Source organism: Catharus ustulatus, chromosome 20 (genome assembly GCF_009819885.2).
Source record: "Catharus ustulatus isolate bCatUst1 chromosome 20, bCatUst1.pri.v2, whole genome shotgun sequence".
In the NCBI taxonomy this organism is placed as follows: domain Eukaryota; kingdom Metazoa; phylum Chordata; class Aves; order Passeriformes; family Turdidae; genus Catharus; species Catharus ustulatus.
In genome coordinates, this window is record NC_046240.1 from 1,940,588 (window position 1) to 1,953,069 (window position 12,482).

At 44.9% G+C, this 12,482-nt stretch overlaps 1 protein-coding gene across 2 annotated transcripts in view; it reads right to left on the bottom strand.

The window, feature by feature from the left end:
* The window catches only part of MAP2K4 (mitogen-activated protein kinase kinase 4), a 67,011-nt gene that overhangs the window by 27,062 nt on the left and 27,467 nt on the right, over positions 1-12,482 (bottom strand). The window contains exon 3 of one of the 2 annotated variants that reach the window (XM_033076486.2): positions 2,877-2,972. The exons of the other annotated variant lie outside the window; for it this stretch is intronic. Coding sequence (XP_032932377.1) covers positions 2,877-2,972 — 96 coding nt within the window. The remainder of the gene's footprint in view (positions 1-2,876; positions 2,973-12,482) is intronic. 2 annotated transcript variants of the gene reach the window in all.

Below are 12,482 nucleotides of genomic sequence, written 5' to 3' on the forward strand. Positions count from 1 at the left end.
GACAGAGTGACAGATACTTGAATAGAGGTTCTGCTCATTTAGCTGATTTGCCACATGCAAGCAGGGCAGTTTTCCTTTAAGCAGTGTGGCAATCTCAAGAGTCATAACTGGAATGCAATTTAATGTCAAAAAAACTACACTTTGCATCAGGAATTTTTCCGTGTAAATCAAAAGCCCAAAAGAGTCCCATGCCAAAACCACACAAACTCTCTGCATTGATCTAAATTGGGGATTTTTGGATGTAAATCTGAGTGAGGCAATAAAAACTAAATCAAGAGTGCAGGACACCTATCTGTATGTTTGTACTGCTGCAGATGTATGAGGACATAAATCCTTAAGGTGGACATGCCTCCAAAAGCAAAAAAGCCTGCCTAAACCCTGCACTACATCCTGGTGCTCTGGATACTACAGCAGCCTGCTTCAGAGAATAGCAGGACAAGCACACAGGCCAGGATCTAGTGAAGGTAAAAAGCAGTTAGTGCCCAGTCCTTGGGATTAGTGCAGACATGTGCCTTCTCTTATCATTTTGTTTGAAAGATGTGCAATCCAACCTTCTGTCTAAGGCTGGGAATGTTGGACTGGACACATGTTCTCCAAATTCCCAGGATGTATAAAACAGATTTGTGGAGCTTCATATATGATTTTAAAAAACAATATAAATAGCTAAAGTGGGCTAGATACTCTTCTAGTTAAAAGCAGCATTTCCAAAAGCACCTTAGAGTGACTACAACTCCTGAAAACTCATCCAGGGCTTGAGCTTCCAGCTCCCAGTCTTGCTTTTAAAGATTTCTGAAAAGCAAAGAAAAAAGAGGCTGAGAAGGCTGTGATCCTTGCACTTGAAAGGCACCAATGTGTCGGTCTCACTGCAGATGGTTACTATGCTTGTCACAGCAGTTATCCCAGGGATTAGGAGCACCAAGCAAGACAACAACTCCTCCAAACAGTTGTCCTTTGTCAGAGCTGTGTCCAGCTTGGCAGGAGGCGGGCAGGCGCTGGCGCCAGGCACCGCCGGGCCCGGCACAGGCACGAGGCTGCTTGCCACAAGGTGCACAGCTGGACACACATGGGAAGGTCTGGGATGGCCAGAGGACCCCAAAATCTCCTGTGGAACCCACGGAGACCTTGGGAAGCTCCCAGACAGGATGTGAAAGCTCCCCGAGCCCTGCTGTTAACAACCAGCTACAGGGAGGCCACAACTTTTAAAAACAAGCATTTCCTTGGCATGAAAAAGAAGGATTGTTGAAAGAAGTAGAGAAAAGTTGGTGGGTATTTCAAGCAGAACTGGAAGTCAACAGACAGGAAGCAAGGCCAAAAAGAGGCTGTAGGTAGCTGCCTATCTCCTCTGTTTCACTTTGCAGAGAGCTCTGCAGGACTCAAGCTCAAAAGTTGATATATTCGACGGTACAGCTGACATGAATAAAATCTGCAGAAGCAGAAAGATCCAAGTGAACCAGTTGTGCTTCCCAAGCCTGTCTGCTCAGAAGTCTCTCATTAAAGCTCCTATCTTCACTAGGGTTAATGACAATATATTCCACCATAGGTTTGGTAAAAAGGCTGATATTTTAAAAAATTATTTGCAGTCCATCAGCCAAAGCTTAAATGTAAATCCTAACAAAAAAGCTTCCAGGTAAACTGCAGAGTTCAAATGACACTGTGCAACTTCAGAGTCCAAACATGCTTTAGGACTGTGGCTGACACATTCCTACCAAAGAAAATTGGAGAGGTTTTAGAGAGCTTTGTTTCTTCTACCTCAAAGTCTGTGTCATTTCTAAAACTGTTTCCAGACCCTGCAGGGCAATGCTAATACTGAATGTACCCTGGTGTGAATTTCACTAGAACAAGTCTCCAGAAGAAATGTTCTGTTTCTTTTCCTAGAGGGGTAGAAATGTTGGTGCTGTCACAAAGTTTTTGGATTCTCAAAGGAAGAAATTTTTGCTTTTCATGAACAAACATCATCATTGCAAGAGGGCCAGAACTAATTTGGGTTTGCTCTGATCCATGTAAGCTGTCCTGAGGCTTCAATATATTCAGGAACAGATTCCTAGACATGAAGAAGAGATAAAGAAAATGTGGCAAAGGAAGAAAATAGTTTTGCACCTGTGACCTACCCAGGCTAGAGCAAAGCACATTTGCTCCCTTTCCTTGTGAGCAAGAAGCTGAAATTCTCCTTGGCAGTGCTCTGGCTTTTTAGGCTCCTCCAAAATGTTAAAATAAAGATAATAACAAAAAGCAGAAGATGGCACAGCCCTTCCACAGCTCACATGTCTCAGCCCAGCATGTGCTCAAGGCTGCTAAAAATCTCCCTGGCTTCAATGGGGCTTGACTGAGGCTTTTAAAATGTCAATATCTTGCATTAAGCACCCCTGATAAAACACTGAGTTACAATGGATTTTGATTAACCCTGCTCTTACATGGAGGAAACCTCTCCAACCCTCATAGTGAAGACTGAGCTGAATTTAACTGAGCACATTGATCTCTAACTCATTTTAACTTGGTCATGAACCAGACTGCAGCACAATCAGTGAACCCACCACTGCTGGGATTTCAAAGCTTAAACTGGAGTCAAGAACTTCAGCATAATACTGCAAAACTCTGAGCTAATTAATTTACACAACACTTCTGAGAATGCTGATTCTTTTTATTTCCTCTCCTGGGTCATGGGCAGCTCCCTGAGAGAACAGCAAACAGAGACATGAGGACAGCCATAAGAATCAACAAAACAACCTCAATACAGACCATAAATAGTTTATAAAATCATTACACAGCAATCACCCGATGGAATGACACTATTTCTGAGACAATTTCATTACTTTAAGAGATGCCATTTTTGCAGGATGGAGAAGATTTGACAATGGCTAACAGACAGGAAAGCTTACTGTAGCCTGCTGGAAAGTTTCTGGATGAGGTCCGCTTCTCTCCTTTTGAAACTGAACGGGACAATGTGATTACTACCCAGGGTTGCTTGTGTGTCACTTCAGCCAGGAAAAGTTGTGGAAATGACAGGAAAACATGGTGCTGTTATCACATGACACAATAACGTGCAACACAATACTCAGCTACTCACATTGCTCACTGAGCACTCAGTGGCACAAATCACAGCCAGACCTTTTTTCTTCCAGTTTCGACCTAAGCAACCTCCCCTCCTTGGGAGCAAAGCAGCACCCAATGCTTTGAACTCATTTTAACACATTAAGTTATAAGCAATTTGTTTTCTTATAGCAATGAGAATTATTATTTCCAACTGTATCCTTACTACAATTAGAAACATGCATTATTAACTTATTAGGCAAATATCTCTATGTTAGTGACATGCTACTTTACTTGAGGCACATTGACCATCCCTGCTCTGCTTTTCTTGTGCTAAGGCAGATCTTACTAACAACTTTTTTCCCCTTTAAAAAATTAAAAATCGAGCTTCCATCCTGAATCCACCAATCTAGGACTGGTGGTATCTTCCAGGTGGGCTTGCCATTCATCAGATGCCCTCTCCCAAATAAGTCTGAATGAATTGAACAGCTACATCCTTACTTATTCCCTTCAGAGCCCTACAACTGACAAGAATTAATCACCACTCTGCACTAGGAGACTTCTCTAGGAACAAAAATTGTATTCTGGATCTCAGAGTCCCTTCAAGCTGTCCAGTTCTAGAAATTTTTCTCAACATGAGGGCCTGCTATCTCAGAGCAGTTGGAGGAGCCTGGGTGAGACAGGCTTCTGCTAAGCACTGTGTGGAGAACAAGCCCTGGATCCTTGCACCACTGAACCACTGCAGCCATGGACACATGGCCAGCAAAGGAACCAGGGGCTCTGCTCAGCTTCTTGTGGGAATCACCTGAGAGGGGCAGATAATGAGCACTGCTAATTCAACTATAAGAAATGGTTTAGTTTAAAATACTCTAAAGAAGTGATTTTTCTAATATAAACTTCTGTAGGACAAAAAATTACAATCCAAACCTAGAAAAGTCCAACTTCTCTTTTGAGATTTAAGCTGAACAATATCCCACAAACTTTGGGCTGCATCACAGCCTGAAATAACCTGAAATTCACTGCCAAGAATGCACCTGGTCATGTATTTCTTTCTGTGGCAGACAAGGACAGATAGGAGACACAGAAAGCACCTGACTGCAAGACAGAGACTGCTGATTTAGAGATGCAGCTACTTCAATGTGGTGACCAAAAGAGTCATAATAAGACCAAGTAGACCAAATTTGACTTTTATTTAAAATGTCCCCTCTCTAATACAAAAGATTTGTGCAGACAAGGTGAAGATTCCCAGGCTCCAGTAGTGTGGTAAGATTTTCCATGCTGGCCTCCTCCATGGTGGCTGCTGGGGCACGGTGCTCTCAATGACCCTTCAGAGACAAGAGCTGCTCTGCTGTAAGCTCTGCAAGGATGCTAACAGAAAACTAAGGGTGCAGTAAGGAGCTAAATCTCTGTTCCTAGACAACCACCTTTCCCCTTCATCACTGGTGTGAAATACCCACCTAGAATATCAGAGAGAAAAGAACATACGCTGCTTTATAGCAAAGCCCCTTGTGCTCCTCAGAGAGGACAACCACCTTCACACTGCTGGAGCAAGAGATTTCAGGAACAATCACTTCCAGCTGATCCACACTTGTCTCTGCAAAGGCACCACTTACACCACGCATGAAGGATCATTTGCTCACCTGGATTTATTCCAAGCTTATCTTAGGAAGGAAGGAAGGAATTAAAACAGGCTCAACAAAGAAGACAATTTGGCATTGCCATAATCCACTGGAGACTGGCTTGGCCATTTAGATTTAGGTTGGCTATCCCAGTGGGTGGGGCACTGAACAGGCTCCCCAGGGAATGGTCACAGCCCCAAGGCTGCCAGAGCTCAAGGAACATTTGGACAACAATCCCAAGCAGAGGGTGGGATTTTTGCAGGGCACAAGGCCAGGAGACTCAGTGATCCTTGTGGGCCCTTTCCACCCCAGTTTATGCTATGATTTTATGATTTGCTCTCTCTTTACTGAAGTTTCCCAAAATGGAAAGGTGTTTGTGGTATGAGGCAAGAACATTCATCTGATATCAAGGATGTCTGTAGTTTTCACATACACAATACACAGCAAACCCAGACAATTTAAGTCACTTTCAGAAGCCTGTTTCCCAAACAAGCAGAATAGCAAAACCAGTTCAGCCCCACAGGCCAACCCCCACCTCCATCACATTCACCCTGTCCACCACAAGATACTTTCTTTCCACGACCATTCTGTTCAACAGCTGATTTTCCTGTGTGCATCCTGTTCATTCAGACACAAGGTCCTCCACAGCACAAGCTGGAAGTCACTCCTTTGTGCAAAGAATGAGGACAGAAGTCGTCAACAAAGACCTGAGGTGATGCAGTCTCCGAGTCTGAAGGCTCTTCTCTCTGTTCTCCATTCCTCGATGTGTACAGAAGATAAAAGCAATGACTGATTCCTTCAGTTGGAACCCACAAAGCACAAGAGTTGACTCACTTTTCTGTAGCCAGGGGAAAACAAAAGCCATTTTACTACAAGGTGGTGATTGAAGTCTGCAGAGATAAAAGATGTGCCTGAAAGGCAGAGGATGCTCTGAAACGTGGCATCCCAAGTACACAGAGCAGCAATGAGCAGAGTTTATTCCGAGTGCTGCGGTTTCCTGCAGCAATGTGGTTTTCCATCTGGAGTCCAATGAGATATAAACTGTGGTGGTCCATGCCTGCCCCTCTCAGATTAACTGTGACACTGACAGCCCCTCAGGGTCAGAGCCCAGCTCCACCAGCTGCTCAACACAGCAGAGACACTCAGGCACCAAGCTCAGCCCAAAGCATAAGCCATGTTCTACTTTGCTACTTGCAAATAATTATTGAACAAGATATTTATCCAAAAAACGGGTGTACACACAAACCTGTGTGTACACACAAATATATTTATACAAACGTATTCAGAGATGTTACCCATAACATTCCACTTCATCCCATTTTCCTCTCCAAACATCAGCATGTTCTGCATAGGAAGCCAGCAGTTACTGGACTTGCCCAAGGAAGAGGGGGGAACAAGGGAATTTTGGGCTCTCTTCAGCCTGAGGACTCCAGCCACGTGCCAGGACACCAGTCCCTAACACAGGATGTGAGGATGGGACAACTATAGCCCCTAGCCCCATTGACCTCAGATTAAAAAAAAAAAAAAAAAAAGGTCAAGAAACAGATCAGATTGATGGGGATAGAAGAAAGGGAAAGAACTACAGAAAGCCAAGAGGGCATTCCATACTCTCAGCTTAGAAAGGTGAGCAAAAGCATCTCCTGCTCCCTTGAAAAATTTTTATGGCAGTCAGTTCCATCTGATGGGTTTTCAGAGCCTGCCTTGCAAACTGATGAGCTCAGACACAGCAATGCCCAGTTCCCTCCTGGGCAGGACAGCAGCAGTGCACTCAGCTCAGAGCATCCCTGGGACACTCTGGTATGCAGGAAACACACAGGTGGCTTGGGATCATTTTGATCAAAGAGCTCCAGTCCCAAGGACTGCTCATAGCAGGAGGGAGAAAGGGAGAAATTTTAGCACCTTCTGGCTGTCAAATGGAATTCTGTATCTTGCTTTTACCATAAAAAGTTACTGGTGAATAATCAATCAGATCATTTGAATGCTCAGAGATGGCATCACATCTCACCCTCTCTACAAAGTATGAAATGCGAGTTTTAGAAGAGCTTACAGAATTTTCCAGATTAAATGATAAAGGGACAACCACACCAGTCTTAAAATACTCTGACAATACAATAGATCCAGATACTATTTATGGAAAAAGTCCAGCATGAATGTAGCTGTGGTCTCCCACTTTCTCATGAGCCCTCCAAAGAATACTGAGGTATTTTGGTGTCTGAAGGCTTTGAAAGTCTCCACACACCAAGACTTACAACCAGTTTTCCTAGAGCATATACACAGCTGTCCTTGCAGGTGGATGCAGCACCTCAAAATAAAGGTAAGGAAACAAGGGGAGAAAATTTTGCTTCTGGCAACACAACAGATGAAGGCAGAAGCTGATACCAGCTCTGAAACTCCTCAACCTACCTTCCCTGCTTTGAAACAAGCACTGCAGCAGTTACATCCTGGTGTAAGTTGTGCAGCTGTGCCAGGAGCAGAGGTGTCCCCTGGATGTGTGAAGAGGGCTGCAGCTCGGGAATTCCCGGGGTCTACTGGACACTGATGGGACAGCTCTGCTCCTGCCAGAGCCAGTGCTACCTTGGAACCATCAGGACACAACCAGAAGAATTACATAAACCAAAAATAAAACCACACCAAATCCTCTGCAGCTTGAAGCCCTGAAGTGCTTTCCAAGAAAGGCAGTGCCAACCTCATCTCATGCATAGCAAGTAGAATGGGGAAAATTCCAATTCTTCATGGCCAGGATGACAGACTTCCCTAAATCGCCTTCCTCAGCAGACTACACAAGCTATTATCCAAGTACTGACCTTGTATTCAGGTTTATAGACCTGTGCTTTTGGAACCAAGCTGACTAAGAAAGGAAAATGGTGACCCCCAGCTCTCCTCCAGGCTCCTGGAGCAACTTGTTCCTGTTCAGGCTGCAGACACTGGGCTTTTGCCATGAGCATGGATGGAGTCAAGGATGGTGCCTTGTACATGTCCCAGGGAAGGACCCGGCCAACCACAGGTCACCCATGGAGCCATGTCACTGGATGAAGGGGAGGCAACACAGCTCACCAAAAGCCAGGCATGAGAAGGGAAGTCTAGAGGAAACTCCTGCCCAAGGGAGACATCCTCAGCTTTGCTCTTCTGTCCAGACACTATATACCCCAGCAGATCACACTGATGGAGATCTCATGTTGAATGAAGTCAAGTGCAGTTTGAAAATGAACATTTTCAGCTCACTGCTCTATCTTTCTCATTCCCACTGACCCAGAATGCTTCACCTCCCTCCACACCATTCAACTCAGTAGAAAAAATCTGGTAGCCAACTCAAAACCACGACTCTTGAGTGACTTACCCCAGATACCACCTAAAGTGTCCCTGAAAAAGTGAGGACAACACTATTAAAAATACCTTTAGAGGTAACACAGCTCTGCCACTACCCCATCCCACCTTCTTTTGCCCAACATGCCACAGAAAACAGCCCTGAGGAGGCAGCCCAAGCATCAGCTGTTGCACCTTGAATTAGGAACTGCAGGACGTTTGTGCCTTGATGTGTGAGACATTTGTGTCCCAGCTCAGTGGTCAAAGATGGCTGTGTTGCCATGAGGACCCACAAGGACAGGCACAGAAGCCTCCAGCCTCTCCCACCTTGGATAACCCAATGTCTCTGCCACCAGAGCTCCTCTGCCACCTCAGTACCCAGCTGCTGTCCCTGTCTGGGTAAGACTGGTCAGGTCTCAGGGCTCTGGAAGGTGACTTGCCACCATCACTATCCTCTCACACATCACTGCTCTTCCCACCATGGAGGGGACAGGCCTATCCCAAGCCCTGGAGAGGGGTCCTGTTATGCATCACACCGAGAGGGTCAAGGTTGCAAGGTCCAAATTCTGCCCCCAAACGAGCAGCTCTGACCATGGCTGTGTGCACAAGAACCAGGACAGCAGCTCCCAACCATGCCCAGATGGGACAGGTAACACAGAGCTACCTGTGGATCACAGATCAGAGATCCCTGTTGAACTCTCCATCACAAGCTTCTGGCCTAACTCTTCCTCTTCCAAAAGACAGTATGTCCCAGTTTCCTACCCACAGGATGGGGAATGCAGAGATTCATGCAACAATTTATAAATGCACAGCTCAATCACTCAGCACCTGTGAAGCACTTGGAACCCATGGGAGTCAGGTTGGATTTGATTTAGACACCCAAGGATGGCTCACTAGTTTTGAGAAGTCCTGAGGAGCCCAGGTCCCTGCAGTGTGGCAGAAAGGCCACAAGGTGCTCAGCACCCTTGAAAAATTCATGTGAAATAGCTGAATGGAGATAGACAAGGTCCAAACTCTGGTTCCAGACACAGAAGGCCTGAAGTCAGAAGCTGAGTGCTGGGATATCAAACTCTTACAGAAATAACGGTCCTACCAGGGCAGTGAAACTCCAGGGGATGTGGAAGCTGCTAGAGAAGTTTAACTTGGAAGCTGCAGACAGCAAAATGCTCCTTTGCAGAGAGGATTTGCACTTAAGGAATACCAAAACTTAGAAAGTTTTAAAAAAACAAAAACTAAAACTAAAACCAAAAACAAAACCAAACAAAAAAGGAAAAACAAACAAACAAAAAAAAAATCACAAAAAAAAAAAAAACCAACCAAAAAAACCCCCACCAGACCTTAAAGCAGCTCTGGCAACACCTTCTCAGAAGCAGTGACCTACTTGAAGCCAGAGATACTCGAGTCTGTTACAGACACATAATCTCTGTCATGCAGAGATCACTGGCCAAATGAACTTGTAAAGTCTTGGAAGGAAGAGAAATGTTAAATACAAGGCAAAATTCATCCATTTTCAAAAAATGCTCCTGAAAAATCTACAGAAAACTCATTGTTACAGCACTGATGATGTTTGTATGAAAAGTGAAAGCCTGGTTACCAAAGGCTCTCTCAAACACTGAAATGTCTCTGCTGAGGCCTTGGAGGTTGCATTTTACTTGTGCTGACTTGAAAATACAAGTGATTACATCCAGATTCTTCAACTTTCAGGAAACAGGAAAGATTCAGTCACAGAAAAAAACTCAAATTCCTGGTACCTTTGACTCGGAATTCTGCCTCCAAGCCTTCCAGGCAGCAGTCCCTGCCACAGGAAGGTATCACACAGTAGAAAGGTAACAGAAATCAGATGTGCAGTGACAATTACAGAAATGAGGAAGAGACAGAGAAATATTTACAGGAAAATTCACCAGCAGTAGGGAACATGCCAGATAAGGATGTTCCCCTTTGGGGTTTAAGTTTTGGTTTTTTGGTTTGTTTTTTGTTTTTGTTTTTTTTTTTCAAAAATTGTAGGAACACTCTCACGTTACTTCCTAAAAAACTCCACCAGCTACAGATCCTGACCCCACATGCCAGAAGGGTATGGGAAAGCCTAAGAGCAGATTAAAAGAGCAACAGACACTGCAGACAGCCTTTGGAACAGCCAGGAAAAAAAAAACAAAACCTTTCCAGGAATAACAGTCCCTGAACTATACAGAAAAAAAGGAAACAGCAGAGTTGGATATGCAACTGGACCTCCACTGGCTTTTGAAGAATCCAGCCCTGACAGTTCAGTAGAACATCCAGCACACTCTTGGGGCAGCTTTCTGGAAAGTCTGTAACTCTCCAGGTGTCACAAGGAGAAGCTCCATGCAGGACAGCTCTGGAAAGCTTAAGTCCCAATAAATCCATGAAGACACTCACAAGCTATAGGGAGACTGTGGAGTTCAACTGGACACCAGACACATCAAACATCAAGTTTGTACATGAAGAGAGAATATTTAATTTTGTCACCTTTCCAGGGGAAACTGCAATACTCTGGTAATCAGGTTCTCAAGAGGTGAGAGTCAAGAGACTTCCCAGCCAGCAGACAGAAGACTCAAGAAGCAGCATGCTGTCAACTAAATGCCAAACAATATTGTCTGTGCTTGCCCATTTCCTAGCAGGTCAATCTAAATCCTCTAAGTCAACATCCAAGTATCACTGCACAAGCATACAAAGCTTTCCAGAAAACCAAAAATCTCATCTACAGCCAAATGGTTCCCACCTTGGTTTCAAGAGCAATGGGCAGCACAGCCCAGCCAGAAATCCTGCCATGCACAGCCACAGTCACACCTCACCACATCACTCCTGTTAGTGTGATCTGAATCTCTTTTTAGCAAAGGCAACCAGCTACAAGCAGCTCTGTAAAGCTTCCACATAGATAACAGAGTAATCTAATTTTGTTTGTGACCTAAATCCTACTTGGACACAGGACAGATGAGGTAAAAGGTGGGATGCTTTCCAGTTGGTATAATGGGTTGGAATTTGAAGAGCTCACCCTAACCATGGCTTGTGTCCTCCAGCCTCTGCAACGTCTGCTGCAGGGAAAACAAAGTTAGCAGCTGTTAATCTGGTCTAAGTGACAAAGTCAGCCTGAACTCACAAGAGCTGTGGGTTAACCTGGCAGGTCTCCACAGCCTCGACTGCTCCCCAGCCTGCACAGCCTCACTGACTCTGACCAGGCATCAGCCATGAGTAAAATTCTTACCTCTTTTCTAGACTGCATCCTTTCAAGTATGAATTATATTCCCCAACTACTGTCTGTAATTCAGACTCTAGTCTGCCTTGCCCTGTCACATGTAAAATTATGTTTACAACTGTGCTGGATGCCCTACAGACAGGCAGGAAACATACCATGTCTAGATGAAAATCTCTTTGCACTTCTCAAGCAGATTTGTTGGCAGCAGCTCCAGCTGAACCAAACAAGACACTCCTCCACCACATGCAGTCACAGAACCAGAATGGACCTTCCTTCCAAACCCCTGCCTCACTTTCTGCTGCTCAACACACCACCTCAGGCAGAAGCAACAGGACACCCCCGGATCAGTGGATCCAAACCACAGAACTCCAACTTTCATGTGAGGAATTAACCTCTCTGTATCTTCAGATCCACCCATCTGGCCCTACAGGGCCTGTCCATGACAATCCCAGCAGTGTGGAGCCAGTGCTCATTTCTGGAGGACACCCAGCCTGTTGGGCTCCACCAGGCTGAGAAGTCACTTGGTGAACAGAAACACACTCTGTGTCAGGAGCACGTCCGGGCAAGGAGGTCTGAAATATCCAGTTCAAATCCAAAGTCTAGAAAAGGTTTCTAGTCTCTTGAGGAAAAAATCATTCCAGCATCTCAGGGAAGAAGGCAGGAGACAGAGATACATCAGCTGCGAGACAAACACATTACAGAAGCGTGCAATCAGAAGATGTCAACACTGCTTTTGAGGAACAGTATCTGCTGTGGACACAGAAAGGACACGAGGACAATTTGCTGCATCCAAGCTCAGCCAGCCTCACCACAGAGAAAGCAACCAAGCTAACAGCATCCATCTCTTTCAAACAGAAATGGCCATTACAGCTTGCAGCCTCCCAAGAAAGCTTTAGCACAGACACATCACTATCAACTCTGGCACTTGAAAAGCTATCATATCCAACCCAAAACATCTGCAAGCTCTCAGACCTAGTAATACCATTAACCAGTCCAGGATCCAATCCCTGCCAACAACTGAACTCCCACAGAGAAAGAGTAGCACCTGTCTTGGACAGTGTTGACAATCACTTGCACAAACATGAAACTTCAGATGTCACAGACTAACAATGAAAGCTCTTCTGTGCTAGACAGGAACCACTGCGACTTCCAGTGAATCCAAGACAGAAATCTGCACAGATAAACACAGGAAAGTCAAATCCCTATAGATCGTTCATGGTGGGGACTTGCTAGCTGAGACTAAGCCCTTTATTTAACGGACTAACAAGGTCAGAGAAATGAAAGAGACCCAGAAGGGTTTCTGCAGAAAATCTTTATAAGAG